At 44.0% G+C, this 27,674-nt stretch overlaps 1 protein-coding gene across 23 annotated transcripts in view; it reads right to left on the reverse strand.

The window, feature by feature from the left end:
- Positions 1-27,674, reverse strand: part of SIPA1L2 (signal induced proliferation associated 1 like 2) — a 247,224-nt gene that overhangs the window by 50,204 nt on the left and 169,346 nt on the right. For all 23 annotated transcript variants that reach the window (XM_042241105.2, XM_042241109.2, XM_042241104.1 and 20 more), the window contains 3 exons: positions 20,207-20,364; positions 16,310-16,886; positions 11,824-12,098 (listed from right to left, as the gene is read on the reverse strand). In XM_042241105.2, the coding sequence (XP_042097039.1) occupies positions 11,824-12,098; positions 16,310-16,886; positions 20,207-20,364 (1,010 nt within the window). The remainder of the gene's footprint in view (positions 1-11,823; positions 12,099-16,309; positions 16,887-20,206; positions 20,365-27,674) is intronic.

A 27,674-nucleotide genomic window follows, 5' to 3' on the forward strand; every position in this document is an offset into this window, starting at 1 on the left:
CAAACTTGATCATCAACAAAGCTTGGAGACACCGAAACACAGTACATAGGGATAGAAGGCAAATGGCGGAATGCCGACAGTGGAGCAGAGAAAGGCCCACCCAGGGATGTGCAAAGAGAAAGACAAGGAGAAGCACGTCCATCCCCTTGCACACCTGAGCAGGCGCAGGAACAGGAAGCATCAGGCGCCACAGAGGGTGGAAGAGAAAGGGAAGGAGTGAACAGTGAGCCCCCAGCCAGCACTGGGCCCGTCAGGCAACGTCCACCCCCACCTCTAAGGGGCAGCAGCAATGCTCAAGGGAACATGACCTGAAAGGAGGAACTCAATGCCAGGAGGTACCCAGAAAAGCAGAGATGAAAGCGAAAGGTGAAGTAAAAGCCTTGCTGGAAACAAGATCCCCGAGTTAGTCCTCGTGCCCTCAAACCCAGCTTCAGGATCATCGTGCAAAGGACAGGGGTCTTTCTCCACAATAAAGACAAGCAGGTGCGAGTCACCCAACCACCCTGCCACGAGGCTCACCACCCTCAGGGAAAGAGAAGGAACCTGTGAAAGTGTCAGTCACTCAGCCGTGTCCCATCTTTGCAACCCCCTGGACAGCAGCCCACCAGGCTCCTCTGTCCATGGAATTCTCCAGGCAAGAATAGTGGAGTGGGTTGCCATTCCCTTCTCCAGGGGATCGTCTCAACCCAGGGATCAAACCCAGGTCTCCTGAATTGCAGGCAGATTCTTTATCACTGAGCCACCAAGAAAGCCCGAAATTTAAAAAGAGGATGACTGAAATTCAAAATAAAACACTCCAGTAGGACAGAGGGAAGGTAAACAGAGGAGCTTTGCCTCAAAACCCAGAAAATCCAAGTTCAATCTACAAAGTCTAAATTCACCTAACAGAGAAAGAGGAGAAGAAAACGTGGGGAGGAAATGATCAAAAAATAATACACAAAAATTTCCAGAACCAAAGGGAAAAAAAGGTGTGTCAAGACATATTATGGTAGAATTCCGACTCCTGGGTTAAAGCAGAGATCCTGAGTGTCCGGAGGGGGAAGGCAGGGGAGGGCGCAGGCCCTACACAAAGGCAGGACACAGAAAAGTTCGTTCTTCCCAACAGCAAAATGGGGTAAAAGTTCTCATCTGTCAAATCAACAGTGCTTGGCGCTTGGCATGGAAAGAGAGAGAGAAATCAAAAACAGTGTTCTGCTTTTTGGATCTGGAAGCCAAATGAAGGGTGGTGATAGCTAGCCTTTAATAGAAGGGATGAACTAAAAGAAGCATCACAAAAAGATAAAATGTCTGTTGTAGAGAATGAGTAGGGATTATCTCTTTATCAGTAAACTTGACTTCTTACCTTTTAACTCTTTCCCCCAAAGCAAAATTCATCTCTTTTACCCAGGCAAGTTTAAATTACTCTGGATTTAATGAATGTGCTAAATAACTGGAAAAATTTGATAAGCTGAGATTTACACTGGGTTGCATTTTTCAAAATAATGTGCTAAGATGCTACAATTTTTTGCTCACGGATTTATACTGTTTCCAAGTGTCTTTCTATTTAATTAGACACAACATCCTCTGGGACTTACTGATTCGTGCACATGGCCAATGACCTAATCAGAAATCATAAAGGTGGGATATTAGCATACATGAAAACATCAAGAAAACTGAATCCTATCTTCCACCCTATAACCTATGTTGTAAGCAAGTCACTGGACATTCAGGTGAACCTCAGGCTTTGGGGTCTCGAAGCCTAAAGCTGCCTGAATCATCCAAGTCAAGGAATCTCTTAACAGTGAAAAGTCCTGGAATTGTGTTTTGAATGAAACACATGTGAACCTTGAATCTTAGGGAAGAAAGGGCACCCTGCATTTCCAGAGGTTGCTTTGTGTTTCCAGTTTATTGGGTTTGGTTTAAAAAGAAAGAATGAAAAAAGAAAAGACAGACAGCTGGGTACAGCGTCTTTAATTCATGCTCACAGACTAGTCTTTAGTAAGCGGCTGTAATTTAGCTTCAATCTTGGATAAAAAAAATGCTATATAAATGCATAATCATGACTAATATTTGAGAGAGCACTGACAAAAACTTGTGCCACACGTTAGGCTGAAGAGAGAATGGGGGTTGGGTAATTCATTTCCATCCTCTTGCACAAGGTCATATGTAAATGATCTTTTAATACTCAACACGGGCATTCTTTTGCCCTCATGAAAATAAGCTTAAAGAATGACTTTATTTTAAAATCAAAATTAATTCTGCTATGACACTTTTATGGTAACTACTCTCACAAACTAGATATTTGCTTTGTTTACTTCTTATGACCAAGACATCAAATAAATATGACTATAACATATCATCAAACCTAGTCAAACTCAGGTCTGTTCCATATGTATGAGGAAATCCTTGAAGGATACATATGGAAATTCAGCCAATTTTTAGGGAAATGGGAAGAGGTGTAAAATAAAATTACAAATGAACCTTCAGAGGTGCTCAGGGTGCAGGCGGTGTCAGAAACTATACCTGCCCTTGAGCACACTGCTCTGTCCGCCTTGTGTGGTCTGAACACAGGATGCCAAGCAAGAGCCTCACTCATCGGAGCATCCGGCACTGGTGAAGGGCACTTGGCACACATTTCTGGCCAGTGAATAAAGGACAATTCAAACCCAAAATGACCAAATGCAAAAAAGATCCAAGAAGTCATTTCTGAACATAGTCGCACAGTCATGTCTAACTCTTTGTAATCCCATGGACTGCTGCCCGCCAGACTCCTCTGTCCATGGAATTCTCCAGGCAAGAGTACTGGAGTGAGCTGCCATTTCCTTCTCCAGGGGATATTCCTGACTCAGGGATCGAACCTGGGTCTCCTGCATTGCAGGCAGATTCTTTACCAACTGAGCTACTAGGGAAGCCCATTTCTGAACAAGTGAGCTGCTAATCTTGTGTGCAGCTGAGCTGTTGTTGAAGAGAAGACTTCCACCTTTTGCTTTCCCATATTAGTGGAGAAATCACAGACCCCGCTGATAAACGTGCGCCATCTCCTTTCAATACTCCAAACTGAGTCAGTGGATCTGAACTGTATTTCTAGTTTCTGGCACCGTTTTCATGGTGTGCCTGCCAAAAAAAGGCACTCGAAGGCATAGATAAGGCTGGGGTATCACCGGCACGTGAGCACTTACACGACTATGTCTTTGCTCCGAAACAAACATCATCTACGTATGCTTCTAATTACCATGCTAGGTAGGGATCAAAACAAACTCAGCTTCAGGGATCAAAACAAATTTAATTTTTAACATTGACTGTCTAGAGAATAACTTTTCTGAGTCTCATCATCTCTCCCAGTCATCTGTTTAGAAGGGAAAACATTCTGTAGACCAAGAGCATCAAGAACAACATGCTGGTTAAAAAATGTGACGCTACAAAACTATCAGAATAACAAGGGGCTCCCTTAGCTGGAGCCCTCAGAGCATCTCGGGTTTGACTGCTTTATTCTGACAAACAACCCCACTTGCTCCTCTGCACTCGGCATTGTGGACTCCGTGCGACAGCTTACCCCTCTAGCAGGGACACTGAGTAACTGCCTTGCGTCCACACCCTTCCATGCCCTCCCTGCTTCCAGAAGCTCCTACACCAGGGGTTCCCACCTGTAAATCTCTAGTCTGTGGCTGCTCCCACTTTCCAGCTTCTAGGCTCAGCAGCACAGAGGCTGTGTGCCCTCTGGCTCACAGCTGACAGGCACTCATGATCACTGTTCAGCACTGTAGCATGGACCCGGGACTTCAGGGACAACCGGGAAGGTCGCCAAGATGGCATCACCATCCCTTCCCAGTGATACCTCCAGTTTTCTGGAAGAGGACCCTCCCTTTACCACTAATAAATGGGTGCTTGAAACCAGAATCACTGCTGGCCGGGCAGTAAACTCAGCTCTAAAGGGGCTTCAACTTGGACCACCTGACCATCAGGACTATCACTGTTGGAGCCCAGCGAAGCTGCCTTATTTATTATCAGTAGAAATGCTCTATGTAGTCAAACCATTTTCCACCTAAGGGAGAGAAGTCAGTGCCCTGTGCTCAAAACCCAGATCTGCCAATACGCAGCTCAGAAAGGGGAGAGACGCTTTGGACCCATGCTTTACCTCTTGCCAGTGGAACAGTAACAGTGGAGGATGTGTCAAGATTAAATTATGGAAGTATGCAAGCTTCCCAAAGCAAAAGCATCAAGGGAAGAAATTAGTTTCATCAAACTGATAATGTGACTTTTTAATCCATAAAGAAAGACAATATAAAACAGCAAAAGGCTCATATACTTTGCTGAAAGTTCTTTCTAGATAATATATATTTACAGAACTACAGTATGGGGAAGTTTAACTTTACGTAATAATCAGAAGCACAGAAAATTTTGGAGCTGTAAAATTCCCTGTGTACCTTCATCGATAGAACAATGAATCATTATTTTGATACTTTGTTCTTTACTCTCATACCAAAGTTGGATGTATGACTTTCAAAAAAGAAGAAGTAGGAGAAATCCTAGGGATAATAAATAGGGATAAATACTCTTGAGGCACAACAACAACAACAAACTCCCAAAGAACTGAGAAACAGAACTGAGAAAGTTTAAAGGAATGAGATGCATCCTTACCAGGAAGAAGAAAAAAAAAAGAGTTGAACACATTAGCAAAGTGTGCACTGGGACCCACAGCACAGCTAAATCACGTAATTGCAACTTGCATTTACTCTGAAATTGCCTGTTGGTTTCACTTTGTTGGGAGAATCTCGGTGAACCTTGACCTCAACCCACAAATCTCATGAAGTCTTCCAACATATTGCGATGCAGTCCTTTGCTTCTAACCCACACTTCCCTTGAATGGCACTTTGCAGGTTTCCACCTACACTATACCATTTCAATTTCACAGAGATGTCTGCGGTAGTACAAAGGACATCTACAATCTGCAGAAGGCTCAGAGACTTGGAAAGGTGAGACAGCTTTCACCCTAGAACACGGAAGCCGACTCCTAGCTCAGCACTCTTTCCAGCGCACTCGCCCATCTCCTTCGGAAACTATCAAAGGACATTTAATGAGCCCACATCCTGTCAGTTTCCTCTAGGAGCTGAAAGATTCTCTTTGGCAACAAAGGCAGATAGATCCCCTCAAACAAAATATCTGATTCTTTTACATTATGCACTTTGTTAAAGAGACTTTATAGCCTTAGGGACTGAAGTAATCACCGATATTTTCATCATTTTAATGTCTGTTATGCTAATAGCCTGCTAATAGCTGAAAGACTCTTTCCAAATTATCCAACAAGGTGACAGGGATAATTGGTGCTCATTCACTCGAATCACAAACTCCTTCTGTTGCATAAAAAAATCAAACGCTTCTAATAGGGAGATAACCACCCAGTGTAACTGACTGGAAAGGTAAGGACAGTGTCACATGTGAAATAGGTAGGCACTTGATGAAATATTAATTCAGTTTTCTACCAACTTCTTTAATTTATAGATAGAAATAGCGAGACCCTGAGACTACAGTGAAAGAGATATCTAAACCAGAAACCCACCTGACCAAGCCCTTTGAATGAGGTCTTTGAATGGACAAGGTATGTGTCTATGACACAGGAAGTGAGGCTGGCTCGTCCGAGTAAGTCATCAACTTCCTGTGTTTCGTTCTCGCCAGACATGGGGTGGAGTGTGTCTCCACCCACTGCACCCCAGACCAAACACAGCATTCAACATAAAACAGGGCCAGTGGGAATTTTCTGTATGATGCCGGGAGCTCAAATCTGGTGCTCTGGGACAAACTAGAGGGATGGGATGAGGCGGGAGGTGGAAGGGAGGTTCAAAAGGAATACGACTTTTGAACTTGATTCATGTTGATGGAAGGAAGAAACCAACACAATATTATAAAGTAATTACCTTCCAATTAAATAAATTTTTAAAAATATTAAAAAAAAAAACAAACCAGGGCCAAAAAGTTCTTCATGAAGCCAACCACTTCCTTTTTTTTCCCCCCTCTGAGAAAGCTTGCTGAGGAGAAGTATTCTATTACAAAGTTCAACAGAAGACTCAACAGCTATATAATACCTGGTTTCTGATAAATAAATTTCCACGAGAGACTGTATTCACTGGCTGTCCATCACCATTGCCCAGCGTCATTGGACAATGATCAGGACAAAATATAAATGGGAAGTATTTTATTTATTTTTGGCCACACTGTGGCATTCAGGATCTTAGTCTCTCAATCAGGGCTCAAACCCACGTCCCCTGCATTGGGAGTGTAGAGTCTTAACCAACGGGCCACCAGGAGGTCCCGGAAGCACTATACTTTAGAATGCCACACAGGTGAAAAGGAGCCCAGGAATGCAAAGATTATGTCTGTTCTTCCCATGTTTCATAGCCCTGGACAAGCTAGTTCAGAGTGAAAGAGTGAATGAACAGTAAATAACCTACCTTATATTCATTCTATAATCCAGTGTTCTGACTTCTCGGGGGGAGAAGATAATCTAAACGTTCTATCAGAGGACTGGGCAGAGGACACAAAACACTGACTGTGCCTCAGGTTACCGTGAGAACCTGAAGTTTCATACTTGCTTTTTAACAGTTCACATTACAATTCATTACGTTAGAGTCTATGAGACAATACCAGGTAGAACTGGTTTCACGCATCCAAACAATATAAGGAACGCTAATCTAAAACCTCGCTCTAATCCAGACTTCAACTCACCACCTATCTATCTACCTATCTACCATCTTTCTGTCTCCCAGCCTACCCACAATTGATGCTTTCGTCTATCTACACCTGTCTGTCAGTCACTAACCTGACAAAACTGAGTTTCTTCCCTATTTCTCTCTCTCTGCCCTACTCTCTGTACTTCCGGGAGTTGAATGGTCAAGGTCCTGGCGGCCACGGCTTCAGTTTTATAGAATGATCGGAGAGCAAGAATTTAGATTCACGACAACATGAGATAATTGCCACTGTTTTGCATTATACGGAAAAATACGTCTTGGACAGTATGTCAATGAAGTATGAAAAATCACACAAAACAGATGCACCACAGCATGGAATTTCATTTCCATTTTTATTGGACATATTTACTAAATCACTCACATTGTATCACAACTCATGCATAATTCTGATGAGCTGTTATTTCCTTTCTATCAGCCTTTTAAGTTGATGCACTTTCCTTAAAATGACATTGATAGAATGTCAGTCACCTTTGAAGGCTAGGGACTGAGGCCATGCCCTGCCTTTCAAAAAACCAAGAAATGCTTAATTAAGCGTCTTGGAAACTCTTCTTCATTTCTGCCACAGAGACTGTCTGCTTGGGAAAAGCCCTCACTCCCTTGCAAACCTCATTTCCATTTGAAGAGCACTAGTCCCTAACTGCTCCTGGCCACTCATTCCCAATCGCTATGAAGCCTCTCCCAGATCCAGTCGCAGCAGGAGATCAGCTAATAAGCATTCCCAGAGGGAACTTTCCTGCTCCTGGCCTGCTGGAACTCCACAAGGAAAATAAAACTGGGTTCTGCCTTCCTTTCAAGCCTGGGGACAGCTGAGTTATCATCACCCTGAGGCTTGAGAAAAGGACTTCAAAATGTGGGATGCCTTTTGATTCTATATAAATACTTTCCCAACTAAAGACTTCATTTAATCCAGCAGCTTCTGAGTCATAAGCAAATACCTTCTGACCTACAGACAACTAGGAGCGAGTCTATTAAATGACAGGCCTCTCCCACTCCTGACAGAAGCAGATGGGCTCTGGGGAGAATTTCTTCTCCCTGATATTGTGGAGGACAAAAAAAAAAAAAAAAAAAAAAAAAAAGGCTGACAAATGGCAAAAATTAACTGAAGCATTTTTCACTCTATTATTCATGATGTTTATAAAGGCTGAAATATCTTGCAATTCATGAACTTGGCCATTTTAGTAGTCCTTATGGCTCTTACACTAAAGACAACTTAAAAAGGAAAAATTACACACACGTCCATTGAAATTAATATTTCCATTTGGCCACCTCACTGTTAAGTAAGAACTGATTTGTGAAAGATGGCGCCTTTTTCCACGCCACAAATCAAAAGAATAGTTTTACCTAAAGGGCCACCTTTACATATTTTGCTGTAGGAATAAAGGTACTAAGTGATATTTCATTTAAAAGGTTTGTACTTTATCAACAAGGATCTACTGTACAGCACAAGGAACTCTACTCTGTAGAGATCTGTAATAACCTAAATGGGAAAAGAATCTGGATATATGTGTATGGATAACTGAACCACTTAGCTGTACACTTGAAACTTAACACAACTTTGTATTTAATATATCAACTATGATCCAATATAAAATAAAAACTAAATTTAAAAAAGGTTTGCACTTTTTCAAAATGAGTGGAGTATTGCTCATTTCTTCTTTTATACTCTCCTCTACAGTTTCATTAATAAAATCTAATAACGCAGAAGGCTGTTGTTGCTTAGCTGTGCTGTGCTCAGTTGCTCAGTTGCATCTGACTCTTTGCAACCCCATGGACTGTAACCTGCCAGGCTCCTGTCCTGGGGATTCTCCAGGCAAGTATACTGGAGTGGGCTGCCATGCCTTCCTCCAGGGGATCTTTTCAACTCAGGGATCGAACCCAGGTCTCCCACACTGCATGCAGATTCTTTACCCTCCGAGCCACCAGGGAAGCCCAGACTTGCTTAGGGTGGGGATGAAATGTAGACGCTTCATCTTCAGCGTGCATGTGCTCAGTCACTGCCAGGTTCCTCTGTCTACGGAATTCTCCAGGCAAGAATACTGGAGTGTGCCGCCATGCCCTTTTCCCGGGGATCTTCCCAACCCAGGGATCGAACTGCATCTTCTGTGTTCCCTGCATTACAGGTGGATTCTTTACCACTACTGCCACCTGGGAAGCCCTCATCCTCAGCATGAGAGTCTAAAGCCAAAGGTTGTCACTTCAAGGATAATTTCCAGTGATGTAAGGCTGCCGGAAAATGATGAGTCCTTTTATCAGCGTGTCCAGAGAGTTGCTGGCACAGAACATGAATCCAAAACTAACAACAATGTAGATCTGCAAATTTACGGATTCAAATTCACAGAAAATTGGAAGCCTGAATTGAAAGCATCTTAAATGATACACGCTAGGCTTAAAAGCTTCCTGACTTGTGGAAACGTGGATGATAGGTGGACCACTTCTGGAGAGTCACTACCAGGTAAACAGCTTATTCTCATCCTGGCTAAGGTTAAAAATATAGAAGACAGTTATTTCAGATTAATCAGGAGAAAAATTTGTATCTTCAGGGAATAACATTAGGAGATTCTGAGGAGACAAAGGCAAAATCTCTAAATTATCTTGAACAGTTTCAGTAAGAGAATTTACATTTAAAACAAAGAAAGAATTAATTATGTGCAGACCAAAGCAGATAACAAATCCTTGGATAGAAAAACAGCAGGCAGAACTTTAATGTGGTAGCTTTTGTTTATTTGCTTTAGCTGAAAAACAATTCGGTATTAAGAAATTCTACTTTTCTAAATCATATGCTTTAAATACCAAATATAATGATAACTCCAACATTTTTATTAATGATATCTCTTGGAAGCTTAAAAAAAACATGTCTTAGTAACATCAGACCAAAACTAAAAATAGGAGAAAAATGTTTTGCTGTTTTTTTTAATTTGGGGAGAACATGGTAACAGTTATGTCAGTTCAACAGAAGTAATCAACCCTGAAGACAGCATATTTGATTCTCACCACAAAATTCATAAATCTATAACTCCAGTCAATGAAGAAAAAAATCTTACCATGTGGAAAAATTTCTAATAAGTGGCTTATAATTTATTTATAATAAATAAAATCTATTTATTAAAAGACTTTTACTTACAAATATTTTAGCTTCAAAGATTAAAGGATTTGCTTTCTGTTATATCCAAGTCTTGTTTTTAGGAAAATAACTTTTGTCTCTGATTTCCTTGTACTCATACCCCTAGGAGTGATTCACAGGATTCTTGGGGAGTAAATGAATTTAATGGGACAGAATCTGGCAAGGCAGCAAGAAATAACTTGGTTATTTCCTGTGATATGTGGCTGCTACTCTCAAGAATTTCAGCTCATTAACCTTTACTCTGTAACCTTACTGGGCAGATATAGGAAATCAGACCATAGAAAGTTAAGCAGGGAGCAAAAGGTAAGATAACCAACAGAAACACAGTTTTGTAAAATTCTGTACATTAACCAGAGAGGAAGGTGGTTTACTACTGGCTTATTTTCTTAAAAGATCATGGTTTAGAACTAGTGTATCCCCAGGTAGCTCAGTGGTAAAGAATCAGCCTCCCAATGAAGGGGACTCGAGTTCGATCTCTGGGTTGGGAAGACCCCCTGGAGTAGGAAATGGCAACCCACTTCAGTATTCCTGCCCGGAAAACTCCATGAGGTGGGCTACACTCCATGGGGTCACAAAGAGTCAGACACGACGGAGCATACAGGCACGCACACCATCCAATCAGTGTGGCAGCCACAATCCAGATGTGGCTGATGCAGCCTTAGTTCATTTATTAAAATAGAAACTCCATTTTCTCAGCTGCATTAGGCACATTTCAAGCCACCCATGTGGCTAGTGGCCACTGTTTAGCTGGAACAGATATAGAGCATGTCATCAGAGAAAGTGCTATTCGATGGTGCTGACGTGGAGGCTGGGAGGAAGGAAATGGACAGAGTACAAGGAGGGGCCTCAGTTACCACGGGAACAAGACCAGGGAGTGGGCATAGTCATTTTGCTATCTTTGAGTAAGAATTTCTTTTACAGCATGAAAAAATTCAAATGACCATTCTAAAGGTTTAATCTTTTGGGTGTTTTTCACTAAATGTGTGGGGTTTTGACTATGCCAGAGGTGCAGGTTGCTTTACATATTATCACCTTATTTAACCTTCATCAACAGTATGAAGTAAGCAATATAATAATCCCAGCTTACAGATATTAAGTGAGGCTTAGAGAGAGCAAGACCCTGATGCTGGGAAAGACTGAGGGCAGGAGAAGGGCACAACAGAAGATGAGATATTTGGAGGGCATCACTGACTTGATGGACCTGAGTTTGAGTGAATTCCAAGAGATGGTGAAGGATAGGGAAGCCTGGCATGCGTGCTGCAATCCAAGGAGTTGCAAAGAGTCAGACACGACTGAGGGACTGAAAATAAGAACTAGCAAGGGACAAACCCAAAGTCACATAGCTAGTGCCTGGCCTGGATTTCAAGCACGCTTATCCCTCCTAAGCCCGAGCTCTTGGGGGGCCAGAAGGACCTCCATTTGAGATGGAGGCAGAGAAAGGATGCTCCAGATACCACTATACATACTACCTACTGTACAAGGGGGACCACAGCCAGGTGGGTGGGTTGTTCTTTCTCCTTCTGGCATAATATCCCTGTGATATTGAGCCTGAGAACTTTCTATTTACATTGCCACAGTATACTTTTCTAATTCCACTCTTGTTCCTATTCCTCACACCCATCCATCTCTGAGCTTTCCAAGTCCAGTCATTTCTGTGTTTCTCATGATAGCTTATGAGAAAGCCCTGAACCAGTTCAACCAGAATGGAGTGGTCACCAAACAGTCTGATTTCCCAATATTCCATCACACATGCAAGTACATATTCTGAACCCAATGGCTTCAATGTACCAAAGGAGAGCTTAGAAAATGAGTGTATCATTTATTATATACTAATGATTTTTTAATAGATCTTTTAAGTTGTGCTAATGGTGGATGTCCAAACACCTTAGGTGGAAGATGCGCGTGACCTCGTGTTCTGAGGGTCTTACAGGAGAGCACCTGTCATAGAGGCCAAGGAGTGCTCATGCACGGGAGCCTTACCTCCGAGGTGAGCCGTCATCGTGGGGCTGGATGATGACCACCTTCACAGTCACCGAGGTCCGCAGAAGGTCGATCATCTGCTCATGGGTCAGCGTGGCCACGGCCACCTTGCAGATCTCCACGAGCCGGCTACCCTGGCGAAGGCCGGCCTTCCACGCAAAACCGAAAGGTTCCACGTCTGCCACAATTCCCTCGAAGTTCACGTGGAAGCCCAGCTGGCCCAGCCCGTTCCTCCTCAGGGTCATTTCCACCGTCTCGCAGCCTCTCGTCACAATCTAAAGGGGAAGGGGACGATGAGAGGCAGGGCTACGGGGGGCACCAAGGCCCTGCCCTCCAGCCACCCCAGTGACAAGAAAACAAGACAGGGACACGGTTCAACCTAAACTTGATCGTAATTATCCTTGGCATCAGCCGCAGAGAAATAGCACAAGTGAAACGATGGTTTCATTCTTCAAAGCCAAATCGGATACAGGTGTCCTGCTTTTTCCTAGAAGCCAATGACCCAGAGCTTCTCAGAGCCTGAGAGCTTAAGATGGGCTCTAACTTTCCCCTCTCCTTGCGGCATCACCTGACTTGGCGCTCAAGCATCTAAATTCCATTGTTTCAAATAGACTGAAGCAACTGAAAAAACGTGAAGCCTGTCACCCATCAAAGCAATAAAGCCTAATAGACAATTATCTTTTTTTTTTTTGCCCAACTGTGCAACTTGCAGGATCCTACTTTTCAACCAAGGGTCGAACCCAGGACCCCAGCAGTCATAGCACCAAGTCCTAACCACTAGATGCCAGGAAATTCCCTACTAGGCAATGTAATTCAACTTATAAAATGGCCCAGTGGTGCATCAGCTATGAAAAACAGTAGGGCAGTTTCTCAAAAATATAAAATAGCATTACCATGTGACTCAGCAATTCTACTTCTGGGTATAAATCCAAAAGAATTGAAAGTAGGGTCTCAAAGAGGTATGTATACACACATGTGCTTAGCAGTGTTATTTACAAGAATCAAAATGTGGAAGTGACTCAAGTGCCTATGGATGGAAGAATGGATACATAAAGTGTGGCATACACAAACAGTGGGGGGAAAAAAATGGCCCAGTGCCCTTCCAAGCTAACACTTAGTGACCTGCCCCCCAGGATGGGCAGCAGCAGGAAGTCCAACTGTTAGGAAACCAGAAGTGTTCTCTGTAGCAACCTGTGGACATCCTATTCTAAACCCTGGGACCCCCTCTCCTGGGACTGCCTCCCCGCGCTTGCCCGGGTGGTGAGGACCATTCAGATCAAACGTGGGCCAGGCAGCCAGCCTCCTTACTGTCTCTGGACAAGGGCAGCATGCAGAAAGGCACTCCTGCAGGAAGCATCTCACTGCTGCTGCTGCTGCTGCTAAGTTGCTTCAGTCGTGTCCGACTCTGTGCGACCCCAATAGAGGGCAGCTCACCAGGCTCCCCCGTCCCTGGGCTTCTCCAGGCAAGAACACTGGAGTGGGTTGCCATTTCCTTCTCCAATGCATGAAAGTGAAAAGTGAAAGTGAAGCCGCTCAGTCGTGCCCGACTCTTAGCGACCCCATGGACTGTAGCCTACTAGGCTTCTCTGTCCATGGGATTTTCCAGGCAAGGGTATTGGAGTGGGTTGCCATTGCCTTCTCCGAGCATCTCACTAGGTACACTAAAGCACCAATAATTAGTTAATGCCACACTCAAAAGTTCTTACTGAGAATAGCCCACATGAATGGAAAGAGAAACATGGGGTCACTGAAGATATAACTTGATGACATATTGTCATTGTTGTTTAGTGGCTAAGTTGTGTTGGACTATTTGCGACCCCACAGACTGTAGCCTGCCAGGCTCCTTTGTCCGTGGGACTTCCCAGGCAAGAATACTGCAGTGGGTAGCCATTTCTTTCTCCAGGGGATCTTCCCAACCTAGGGATCGAACTTGTGTCCCTTGCATTGGCAGGCGGATATCTCACCACTGAGCCACCAAAGCAGCTCTTTGATGACCACGGCATCACTTACTTGTGGGTAATTTAAAACCGGGAGGTATCATACCCGTATCCCCCAAAGCACAGAGCTCAGGTGTGAAGTTTCCGTTTTAAAAATAAATTCTCTGTGAAACAGGCTCTGAATACACAGATTCCTATTTAATAAGACCTATAGAGCCGTGGGACCCAGACTGGCGCAGTGTTGTCACCCGTGTGGCTGACGTTGCCACGGTTACCACCCCAGTGCTCACGCTGCCGATCAGTTTCTCGTAGGTGCAGTGACAGTCTGGGGCTTAGGAAAATGGGGAAAGGGATTGTCGGTCTTAGTGGTGACGTGTTGAGAGACTGAAGTTTCCAAAGCTATGAACTGAAGTAATTCAGAATTGTTGAGCAATTCTGTAATATATACAACTCGAATGCATTTTTCTTTCACTTCTTTTTTCAGCTTTGTTTCAACTAAGCTCGAGGACCAAAAGGTCACAGAGGACATGTGCCCGGCCTTCTTTCCAATAGGAACATAACTCTCGGTTGAAATTTAGCATCTATATATCAGGTAGAAGAGTGAAAGGCCAAGCTTTTCCTGAGTCCTACGTGTCGTCTTTTCCTCTTATTTCTTCCAACCACCCGCCACGTCCCCTGCTTTTTGCAGTTTTGTTCTCCCTTCTGTTCCTTGCTCCTTAACGTTTACAAAGGCGATCATGCTCTCCACTGACTTGGAGTTCCTCACATAATTACGTGATCAATAATCACATGGTGGCCTCCTACCTATGTACCTGGGACGGGCTACACAATCTGTGAAATCTGGCGCAAAATAAAAATGTCTGGCCCCTTCGACAAAACTTTCTGAGTTTCAAGATGGCTACAGCAGAGCATTCAACCAAGCCTGGGCTCTCTGGAGAGTGACCGGCCTTGCCTGTCCCTTTAGGCAGGAGTTCTCATTTCCCACCTGTGTCTTTACCTGCGTAACAGGCACTTCTGTTTTCACCACTAGAAAATGCAGAGTTCACCACCTGTCCCACAGTGCCCCTTCCTAATCTCTCTGCTATGACAGCTTCCTCCTCTTCCTTTCCGTTTCTCCGTCTCCTGCCTGGCACCAGCTTTATGTTCTAAGCCCCCAGCGGTCTTTGGGTTGGTTTATTTCTACCATCTCCCATTATAAGCCATCCTAGATACAGCTTATTGCATTGGCCAAAAAGTGCATTCAGGTTTTTCTGCAATATCTAAAGGGAAAACCCAAAGGAACTTTTCGGTTAACTCAATATTTCCTCAAATATATTCCAGCTATCAGGCAGCTTAGTCACACAGTCACTTTTCTAGAAAGATGGTACAATGGGGTCCTTGGAACAGTGAACGTATCAGACCCTCTGGGACGTGCATTTTGCTGGCTGGTGAAGGGACATGTGTTTGTGCTGCATTTTCCAGAGTACAGGTTATAATGACTCAGTGGGTCTCTGAAAAAGAAGTATCTCCAGGATTACCAGAAGCACGTGTCCTGAGACTCACCAAATAATTCAATTCTCCAGATACATAAACTGATCACACACTTAATCATCCCCAAATCACATCACGGTTTGTCCACATACGCCCTCAATACTGCTGAACACTGAGGCCCTTCCTGTAAAGAGTGCCTGCAAATAACAACGTTATTTCTCCAAAGCCAGCAGACACCGCCTTGATTGCATTGTCTCTTCTATGTGGTCTGGAATAACAAAAAATTTGTATTTGGTGGCAGGAAAGGGGGCAGGAAATGGGTATAATTTCTCCTTTTTCTCATGATCCATAACTGACTAAATCTTTTCTAATGACTCAGATACACATCCCCTTGGGGGAAGATTTACACATGAAAAATTCTTTCGTCAAATCATATTTTGTTCTTTTATTTGATTTATCCTTATAATTCTATTGTATGTACTCAAACTAAAATCTGTATCTTCCTTGTTATACTAAGAATTATAAATACAACTGCTAAATACCATGGACATCACTGAAGGGTTTTGCTTTGTACTGCAAATAACAATCTCTTTCATGACTTTTTCTTTTAAATCTTTCTAACTTACTAGGTAATTCTATAAAACCTCTGCAAGAAACTGGCTGCAAGATTAATAACATATTTAATCTGGCAGATGAAACAGAAATACTGCATAAAAACGCACAGAGTTGAAGGGGCAAATAGGGCTTACTCTGACCAGATACTGTCATGCAAGTCTCTACAAACACACAACATCTCGTCAATTCTCCTGTCCTTCCTTCAACCACTATAAAAATAAGGCCCAATGTTCCCTTTGGAAAGCTGGCTTCACTTTCATTTCTGATCAACTGCTAATGGATGATTCTCCACCATTCATGGATTCAGTAACCGCTCACAAGGACAGTGTTTAAAATCAGCTCTACCCATGAGGAAAAGTACTTCACTCCCCAGGTAACACATCTGGGGTGGAACTTCCACAGCGGAAGCTATGAATATGAAGTTGAAGGCCTAAGGGCGGTGGAAGAACAAAACCTGTACTTACGCCCAGGCGCTGGACAATCTCCCTGATGTCTTCAGCACAGCTGTCCACTGAGGACAGAAGGATGCATTCTCCTCGTTCATAAAACACCTTGATACTCATTAACCCGGATGTCCACCCGATGACATCCCTGCAGGAACAGTTGAAGACCACGTTCTTGGACTCCTTCTCGATCAGCATTATGAACTCGTTGGAGATCCCAAGGAGACACTCGATGTCCGCAGACTGGCCGAAGTCTCTCGCCACGACGTGCCACATGATGGCCCCCACGCTGAACAGGTGGGCATCCTTCCTGGGCTTCACCTTCTCCTTCTTCTTGGCGCCCAGAGTGATGAAGCTGAATTTCGCGGAGGTGTCCACGGTGGCAGTTGTGACAAAGTTCTCCGCCAGGTCCTTCAAGTACTCCTGCCTCGTCCGAGTGGCCATCGCTCGAAACTTCTCCGATTTGTGGGCTGCGTTTTCTGCGTTGATGACTTTCGCTAAAAGGAAGTCCCGAAATACTGCCGACTTGGGGAAAGTGACACCTTTGGGAATTGGTGGGCCAAATGGTGGCACATCTTTCGACCTAGAAACTCCAACGCTGAGGGAGAAAAGGAGAAACAAATTGAACTGCGATGCCATGACAGTTACCTTCAGAAGTGTAACTGCTCAGCACACCTTCAACTGAAGCCATCTACTTCACCGCCTCTTCTTTCCCACACCTCTGGATATCAAGTTTTTCTTTGTTTTTAAGCAAAACTTCCAATTTAGTAGATGCAGGGGAGGGGAGCTATAGGCTGAGTTGCCTCCCTTCAAAATTTGTATGCTGAAGTCCAAAACCCCAGTAACTGGGAAAGTGGCTCTGTTTGGAGGCTGGGTCTTTTCTTCGAAGAGATAGTTAAGTCAAAATGAGATCATGACAGAGGGCCCTGATCCAATCTAACAAGTGTCCTTATAAAATGAAACATGGACACACAGAAAGACAACCAGAGATGCAGACACACAGAACAGAGACCACGTGAACACACAGGAGGAAGACGCCCATCTGCAAGGCAAGAGAGAGGCCTCAGGGAGAACCAAACCCGCCAACACCGTGACGCTGGACTTCCAGCCTCCAGAACTGCGAGAAATAAATGTCTGCCATATAAACTACCAGTTCTTTGGTTTGCACCATGACTGTGCGAGCTGACTAAGGCAGGGGCAATGGGTGTGCAGCCAGGTTGGTGCTCTTTCGATTCTGTGGCTGGTCACCACTGAGAGGCAGTGACCCTCCAACAGCTGACAGTGAGATCTGCCCTGCTGGCGCACCACTGGGCACAGGGACCATCCTTACAGAGCCAAAATTTCTGAATGTCCCTTTTTTTTTAAGGAAATGCTCACCTGATCACATTTTGGAAGTCTAAATGAAGATTTTATGGAAACAACCTTTTACGATATTTCAAACATAGAGTGATAGCAATCATTTTAATATGGCAAAACCAACAATGCTCCCCTGTATCAGACAGAAGCTTTCACTGCCTCAAATCTGTTTTGGAATGAGAGTTAATTAATAAATTAGCAGATGAAAGACTGGAGTGAGTGAATGAATGAACCCTCCAGTATCTACTCCCCAACTACTGAGCAGCGTCTGCCGACCGAGAAGGAGAGTCAACCCCACATCTGCCCAGGCTGATATTTTCTGTGTTGAGATAGATAAAGGAAGTCATCTATGCTTCACTTTCTTCACTGTAGAAAACCCTGGAAGAAGTGAGTTAAGAAATGAAAGCAGGTGTGAAATCTTCTGGGATGTAGCTGGTGAGACTCTAAATAGATCAAGGTCCCCAGGGATCTCCCACCTTTGCTGCAACCTGCACACCCTGTAACAGAGTTAATTGTTTCTGGGAAAATGAGCTGTAAGACAGAAGACAGTCTGGGCGGGGCCTCAGCTAGTATGAAAGGACAGGGAAGGACTGCCTGTGTTTGGGACAGACAAGCAAACTCTGCCGTGTTGTGTATATGTTCACTCATGTTCGACTCTTTGTGACCCAGTGGACTGTAGCCCACCAGGCTCCTCTGTCCAGGGGATTTTCCAGGCAAGAATACTGGAGGGGGTTGCCGTTTCCTCCTCCAGGGGATCTTCCCGACCCAGGGACTGAAACCATGTCCCCTGCATTGGCAGGCAGGTTCTTTACCACTGAGCCACATGGGAAGCCCATGAATGTTTATGAGCCACTTTTAAAACCCTGAAGCATTCTGCTGCTTTACACTTGAACCTCATTAGTAAATGATAACTTAGCAATAACGTGTGGTTTCTCAAAAGGCAATGACCCTGTCTTTGAACCATTTGTATACACTGTCTTTCACCACAGAAAACATAATGCAAGCCGCTTTGTTTATAAGCAAGATCTATATCAAAGGCACCCCCAGTAATCTAATTAAATCTAGAAAGCTCTAAAGAAATAAAAATGAAAAGGTATTACTTATCTTTAAAGATTTTTTTGTGCTAATCAACCACCTCATGATAGAAGAATAAACTAAAAATAGAAAGTAATTAAAAATACCCAATTTGACCTAAAAATAGCAGCAGATAAAATAACACCAAATACAAGAACGCCCTAGGCTCATGTTTCCAATCCGTTAGGGAAGTTCATTTAAGATGATTCTTCATAATTACCATTCATGGGGGAGATCCCAAAAGAATAAGCCAAATGAGCATGTTTGCACTAACGTTATTGGATTTAGGCATATCGTCCCTGGTGGCTCAGACGGTAAAGAATCCATGTGCAGTGCAGCAGACATAGGTTCAATCCCTGCGTCGGGAAGATCCCCTAGAGGAGAGCATGGCTACCCACTCCAGTATTCTTGCCTGGAGAGTCCCCATGGACAGCGGAGCCTGGCTGGCTACAGTCCATGGGGTCACAAAGAATTGGACATGACTGAGCAACTAAGCAGTTGCTTCCTTTATACAGGCTAGATGTCTTTTTTTTTCAAATATCACTTCTTTTTTTTTTCAAATATCACTTCTTTAAATAAAAAGTCGTTCTGAGCATTCATTCTTCTTAACTACACACTGAAGTCAATACTGTTATCCTTAGTTTTCAGAGAAGGAATTGAATGGCCCCCAAAATAAGGACTTCCCTAAAGCTCAGATGGCCAAGAATCTGCCTGCAATGCAGGAGACCTGGGTTTGACCCTGGGTCGGGAAGATCCCCCAGAGAAGAAAATGGCAACCCACTCCAGTGCTCTTGCCTGGAGAATCCCATGGACAGAGGAGCCTGGTGCGCTACAGCCCACGGGGTTGCAAAGAGTCGGGCACGACTAAGCAACTGACACACAAAAATAAACTAAGCTCTAAACCTGGCAGGAGATCTGGACCCTCACTCAGGTCAGAGACCCGCTCTTCCAACAGCACCCCACTAGACGGCCGCTTCCCGGAGAAGGGCAGGGCTGGAGGAAAGGCAGGCCCCGCCAGACTGGCCTGCGATTCTTCGGTGCCTGGCTGGCCTTTCGAAAGCACCAAAGCATCAAACGCCCGTCTTGAGAGCCCCACAAGTGTAAGTGTTTCCAAGACCTTGGACAAGGAGAGATACTGCGCCATCACCATATGTTTCATTCAGGGAAGCGCTCATGAGGCCGCATCATCCACCTCTGGGGCTGCTATCCACCAAGCGATGGCGCTGGCAGGGCTGGATGATGCTGAATGCTGAGGAAAGGTGTCACCTACACTCATGAACTGCTGGGAATTTCACTGTTTCAAAATGGGAAGAAGGTACTTACAGAAAGTACCTGAATGATAACCATGAGAAATGTAATTAGGGAGAAAAAATATATCAAAGGATAATTAGGGGCTGAAAGAATAATTGGACAACAAAGATATTTTGGGAAAAGAGGACCTGTTGGAACAACTCTGGGAGCACAGAGCGCCAGGGGCGGCTGACTCACCTGTAGCACACGTTTTCCGTACATGGATTATGCACTTTGACGATGACGAAGACGTGTTGAAAGTGGGACCGGATGCTTTTTGGAGTAAAAGGAAGTGCTCCAGGCTCTTGGAAGACAATGGTCACGATGTCATTTCCTATATGCCTTTTCCTCAGGAGCTGTGGTCAGGGAAGTGAACACACACACACACAGTTACAGACAAGGTTTTCTGTAAAAACAAGATATATAAGTATATACAATGCACTCAGCTTTCAATTTCAAGGGGTTTGTTTTAGAGAAGCAGAGATGTTCTTAGGAAGTTCAGCTTCCTCGATGTGGCCGCGCTTCCAAGACTGATGAAGAGAAAAGCCTCAATACTTAAGTTTATCTTTTACTTTAAAATGTGACTGTCATTTTCCCTCCTTTTCATCTTTATCATTTTTTTTAAACCCTGAAATAAAAGCCCATTTGGAGCCAAAATCGCTCTAAGGAGATTTGTGGCTTAAGCTCTGCAACTTGAAGGCAGGAGACGGCACGGCATCCAAGGGAAGGTACAGTGGTTCCAAGTCCTCCACTTAGTGCCTCAGGGGCGCAGTTGCGTCCGTGCTTCCACAGACACGTGCATGTCTGCGACAAAAATACAGACGGCTGGGGGCTTCCCTGGTGGCTCCGTGCTCAAGAATCTGCCTGCCGGTGCGGGAGGCACAGGTTCAATCCCCGATCCGGGAGGATCCCACGTGCTGCACGACAACTAAGCCCACGTGCCAGGTATTGAGCCATGCTCTGGAGCCCAGCAGCCACAGCTACTGGGCCCACATGCTGCAACGGGAGAAGCGCGGGCGCCCGAGAGCCCACGCCGCGCAAGAGCAGCCCTCCCGGTGAGAAGGCTGCAACTAGAGAGCAGAGCCCGCTCACCACAGCTGGGGAACGCCTGTGCAGCGACACAGACCCGAAGCTGAGCTAAGTCGCTTCCGTCGTGTGCGACCGCACAGACGGCACCCCACCAGGCTCCCCCGTCCCTGGGATTCGCCCTGCTCAGCCATAAGTGCATATATAAAAATTTAAAACCAGTACAGAAGGCTGTTATTTTGGTGGCTAATATTTTCAAACTAACTAACTGAAATCTGGCCTTTCTAAAATGCATGTTGGAAACACAGAATCCACCTGAAAAGCCCAATAAATGACATTTGCAGCAGCAGAGACGGAGCCCCATAGCGGTAACACTGAACGTTTTTACTTGAGATGCTCCTTCTGCCAAGAACACCCCCTTCACCCCAAGTCTCTCCTAGACCACGCGGGTCTGAGCTACCACAACACCAGGAAAAATGTTCTTGGCAACACTGCGCATGCCCTGCAGCCACACGCCAAGCTCAAGGCAACCACATTAGCTGTCTTGTCCTCTTTTAAGTCTCGGCTTACTTCTCCTGCGTCAGGCCATAATCATCAGGAGGGCAGGAGACGTGTCTGACTGGGTTCTGGCCTCCTGGGTTCTAACGGCCTGCCCAGGACACAGCAGACACCCCCTACCCAATATGAATAAACAAATGATACAAACACACAATCACAGCCACACAACACTGCACACTAAAACACTGAACACTCTGAATCCACGCTGATAAACCCATACACCCCATAAGCTGATGCACCCAAAGCCACTAGGATCTGTGCTCACAGAGCCTGGGATCCTCGGTTTTCATAGAGGCAGTAATCTTTACAGGAGTCGGTGATGTCACTGCAGGAACAGGGTAATCTCAGGTAGTAAATCTCTCTTTACGAGCATTAACAAAGGCAACAAGCTTGTGTTCAAATTTATTTGGCACCTACAGAACATACTTCAGTGTAAAGAGCATTAAGTTTGACTTTTAAAACCTTTTAAACCCAGATACAAAAACGATTTCACTGTCAGGCCCCTGACTTGTGATTTAGCATGATATAAGGCCTGGAAAAGTGGGAACGAAATGTCCATTCTTCCAGAATTCACTGCTTGCCAGTTAAATTACTGATTCTTATGCTAGAAAATTCCTATTTAAATCCCCACGGTTAAAGTTATAAACACATGAAAATCGTTTTACTGCCCAAGTGAAGTTTTGAAAGATATATTAATATCCATTAATGAGCCATCTGTTGTTTCAAAGATGTTTGTTGGATATTTAAGTATGAGGTGCCACTTCAGAAGCATGTAAAAAAATCAGTAGCAAACTAGTCGTAAATTCACTGTGTTATTTACCCATTCAATCATGGACGCAAATGTTAACTACAATAAACATTTCATGGAAGGAAAAGAAAAGCAGGCAGGGACATATATCTTAAACAAGCACCATGGGACGCCCTGGCAGTCCAGTGGTTAGGACTCTGCATTTCCACTGCAGGGGGCTCGGGTTTGACCCCTGGTCGTGGAATTAAGATCCCACATGCTAAGTGGTGCAGCCAAAAAAATAGAATAGAATAAATAAAATGAGGACTTCTCCGGCGGTCCATTGGTTAAGAATCCGCCTTGCAACGCAGGGGACATGGGTTTCACCCCTGGTTGGGGAACTAAGATCCCACATGATGCCACAGAGCAACTAAGCCCTCACGGCATAACTAGAGAGAGTTCAAACACCCCAGCGAACGGTCCGGAAAGACGCGATGACAAATCCTCATGCTGCGGCAACGAATCCTCGAGCCGCAACTTAGGCCCGAGGTGGCCAAATAAGCAAGTAAGTAAATATCTTAAAACTTTTTAAATTAAAATAGTAAAACAAACACCACGACAAGCTGAAAATGGTACAAGGCTACGATATTCTTCCTTCATATCCCGGATAAACGGAAACATATCATTTACATGTACTGTAATAGGACTAGAAAATTCAGGAACAAATGAAAAGTATAAAAAAATAAAAATATCTCACAATGACTTCAGTGCATTCACTGAGCACAGATACAGTGGCTTATGCTGTACTTCCCTCAAAACACAGGAATTCTCAGACTGGTGAGAAGATAGGTGGCCAAGGCCACACAGGGGACTCTGGGCCCCTCTTCCCCAGTGACCACCCTCCGGGCCAATCTTGCAGGGTGGTCTGGCGCCTTACTCAGTGAAGTGTAGGTAGCTATTCCTACCCATTTCTCTCCCTCCTGAAGGAAGACGTTGGGTCCAATCCCACACTTCACTTCGGGAAGCACAAAATTTAATGCCCAAGTTAAAGGAAAATTTAAGGCTACTTATTTTGATAACATGCCAGTCTGCTTTTGTGTCTTTTTAAACATATTCTTTTGCTTCGTAAAATGGGCTGTGCTCAGACGCTTAGAGTCGTGTCTGACTCTTTGCGACCCCATGGACTGTAGCCCGTCAGGCTCCTCTGTCCATGGGATTCTCCTAGGAACACTGGAGTAGGTTGCCATGTCCTCCTCCAGGGGATCTTCCCGACCCAGGGATGGAACCCTCACCTCTTACATCTGCTGGAATGGTAGGCGGATTTGTTACCACTAAAAATGTATTCTTGTGCTTTGTAAAACGGGCTAGAAATATTTTTAAAATTCTGGTTAATTCAACCATGATCATAGAATGCATTTTGTAGAAAAAGTGGGGGTGGGGAACATGGGGATTCATTAAGAAGAGGAAAACAACATCTCAAGCTCTTTGTAGAGAATAGTGCAAGAAAATGAACACCTGGCCCATTAACAGGATACCTGAGTCTCTTCAGAGACTAAAGTAATACATCTGACAAGTTCTCAGAAACATTACTCATTGTCGGACATTAAATAACCTAAGTAATAGGTAACCTATTACTTATATAGGTAAGGATTTCTTATATAAAGGTAAGGGTTCTCTTTTGTAGTTAGTTGTATCCTGTTGTAACTGGTCAATGAAACTGTAGAATGGACTCCAGAAGTGGAAGGGAAAGGGCGTGGCAGCCTGCACAGACCACAGTGGTCCACACAGGAAGGCAAGCTGCTAGTCACTAAGAGGTCCCTGACACTATTTCAGGAATTAAGAAATGACGACATCTTCTAGGCCTTTCTAGACATAAGAAGCTCCTAACAGTTGTTTGGCACCAAGACTGCCAACTTAGTGTCTTCAACTGAAAAAGTGGGTTAATAAACATTATATTAGATTTACATAGTCAGTTCTGCTAAATTCCCAACATTGGATTCAAGCTGTGAGCTAGGAATAAGCTCTTGTTATGACAAGGGAAGTGAAAATACGATTCTTCACCCAATTCCATGATGAAAAAGCATATAGATGCTACAGAAATAGCAACATGTGGGTTTAAATTTTCAATTCCTTAAACAAATTTCAGAGTTTCACAGGTCCAGTTTTAACCTGGTGCAACAACCAGAAGCAAGTGAAAGCAAGCAATCCCCAGGCAGTCTCGTATACATCAAGAATGGCATAAAGTTGAACCTGGTGAGATCTACTAGCCTCTGTGCAAATAGGTTCATCTGTTACATTCTTTTTTTAAAAACCTAGCAAGATAGGAAAACAAAGCAAAACAAAACATGCTATACCTAATTTTGGAAGAAAGGGGAGAAGAGGCTACACCTATATAAGAAAGAGAAAGTAGGTGAGATGTGGTTCAGAAAACACCTCTAAACGTCAGTGATGTGAAAGCTTAATTTGAAACTGGAGAAGGCAGATCTCCAGAGAGACTTTCTTGTCTTAAAAAGCAAACAGGTGAAAATGAGCATGATTTCAAAGAGAAAACTGCGTTGTTTAATGATTACAAGTTCTGAAATTCAAAGAGATGAGTGCAGAAGTGAGCAAAATATGAAATGTATTCCCATTCAAAACAACAATCATAAATTCTGGATCTCAGTCCTTCAGGTGTCATGAGAAAGTCTGGCAGGATGAGCAGGGCTGATAAAGACTGATCTGGCCTGATCCTTCCCACAGTCTGACTGGTCACAACCCCCTTCTAGAGAGCCGCCTGTTGCTAGTCGCTGCAGTAGGCACCTTGTGTTTGCTAACTCTGCTTAGGAAGTGTCTGCCCTTGGGACTTCCCTGGCAGTCCAGTGGCTAAGACTCCGCATTTCCAGTGCAGCTGCGGGTGTGGGGAAGTTCCAGCCCCTAGTCGTAAACTAGATCCCACACGCTGCAACTAGAGATCCCACACACTGTAATGAGACTGAAGACTCCTCATGCTGCAACTTAGACCCAGTGCCACCAAGTATTTTTCTCAGAAGGGTCTCCTCTTTACACGCAGGGCTAGCTTCTCCTCCTTCAGAGACTCCCGTAACTTTGCACAGCGCACACGGAACATACACCCCACACGTGCGTGCAAGCATCGCCCCCACCCATACACTCTTTACTCAGAAAAGCACACACCAGTGGTTAGAACTTCGCTTTCGTTTTTAAGAGACATCTATAGCGCTTCCTGCATAATGAAATGGAAAAAGTGAACAGGAAATAGTAGTCTGAGTAATAAGATAGAGAGGGAAAACCCACACACGTTACCACATCAATACAGAGGATCTATACTTAAAGAAGGAAAACCTTGCCTTTTCACTTCCATAGAAAAGTGACCACAATCACTCTGATCTCAGATCAGCAAGAAGATACCAAATTTAATCGCCACTTCAAAGATGCATTTGCTGATTCACCATATAACGAACGTAAATATATTACATACAATATTTTAACAATGACAAGAATAAATGTACAAACCAGTTAAGCAAAGCTGAATATTCTGGAAATGGAGAAACAAACCATGAATGTGGATTTTTAATGATTTAATAACAAAGTGAAGATAAGAAAGGATTATGAAGATACAACTATTTCTCTTCTGAAGATGAGTAGTGCCAGCCTACTCAAAAAGCAGTAATTCTTACTGTGTAAGTGTATATCCCTTTTTCTGGCCTGGGAATAAAGCTAATCATGAAAAGCTGAATAAGAACCTTATGCTTCCAAAATAGTCTAGATGCCTATTTATAGGTGAATCCAAGAGCAGTCACGACCTGCTTGCATAGAACTTAATGAAGGTGAATGGTTCCTCAGCTGCCCTGGGGGCTTAGACAGCAAAGAAATCTGCCTGCAATGCAGGAGACCTGGGTTCGATCCCTGGGTTGGGAAGATCTCTGGAGGAGGAAATGGCAACTCATTCCAGCACTGTTGCCTGGAGAATTCCATGGACAGAGGAGCCTGGCGGGCTACAGACCATGGGGTCACGAAAGAGCAGGACACGACTGAGCGACTAACACTCTCATTTCACCTCCTCAGCAGCACCAATGAGGGACTTAGAAGCGCATACACAAACTGGCCATCTGCCCAAGTTATATGGTGAAGGGGCTCCAGCCTAAGAAGCTCTGTCTCTATTACTTCTGTAGATGTCAAGTCCATCCCTACAAAAAGACCAGGATTCTTCAGATGGAATCTCAGAAACCCAGGGGTTTGGTCTTTTTCCTTAGGGACCTCCATGGATCTCAGATACCCCTTCCAAACAGAGCAGTTCTAACATTTTAAAAAAAAAAGGAGGCTTACTCTGTGCCAGGACCACACTACCTTTATCTGTTTTACATACTTAGCTTGAAGAAAAATGTTTCTCTGCTAAAGCGATGTTTTGAGCTAACTTGTGCGGATCTTCCCACTGATAACACCCCAGGAGAGCTTAACTATGGTTTGTCTACAGGACAAGTGGGAGGGGAACAAGCACCCAGGGGAGACAGTGCTGGGAAAAGCAGACTGCCTGCCAGACAGACCTGGGGGACTTCACTGAAGAGGGAAAACGTTCAGGAACGGGCTTCCTCTTCACTCCCCAGGTCTGGCGAGGTTTTCTTTGTAAGAGTCAGACTGAACTCTTCTGCAACTGTGGTGAACTCTCTAAATACTTTTTAACTACATCTTGGAATAAGCTTTCAGCTTGATTTATTATAAGAACAAACACAAGAAATTCTTTGTGATGTGGACGCGTCTGGACCAGTTAAATAGTCACAGATACCATGGTGTTAATGAGGCTGACGTCAGAGGCACAACTCACGTACAGACAGTTAACTGTGCTAAGCTGTGGCCTCAAAGAGCAGTCATGAGCCCAGATGGTCATTTCAGACACTTACGCCCTTGGTAGTAACACACTCCATGGGCACAGGGTGGGTGGGTGAGGATCTGGCAAAGCAGCACAACCCACAAGAAAGCTGAAAAGTCCATGTTCCAAAACTGCACAGAGCCATCACTGATCTATGACCAGAATATTCTGATGACAACTTACAATTAGCAAAGTATCAAGTATCAAAGTTAAAATAGTTTTCTGAAATTGTTGAAAATCAGTCCCTCATTTTCTTAGCTATTCAGGCCTTAGCTTTTCATGATCAATCTTTAGGATTGGGAACAGGAAGATGAAATGCAAATTAAGTCATCTAAAATACTTGTCCTCCATATCTCATAAGTTATAAATTGTAATAACCCCCCAAATTTACTGAGCATACTCTGTGCCAGGCACTATTTTAAGTGCTTTATACATATTAACTCCTCTGATTCTGTCAACTGAGAAACAGTCATTAATTCATTCCACAAATG

Source organism: Ovis aries, chromosome 25 (assembly GCF_016772045.2).
Source record: "Ovis aries strain OAR_USU_Benz2616 breed Rambouillet chromosome 25, ARS-UI_Ramb_v3.0, whole genome shotgun sequence".
Classification (NCBI taxonomy): Eukaryota; Metazoa; Chordata; class Mammalia; order Artiodactyla; family Bovidae; genus Ovis; species Ovis aries.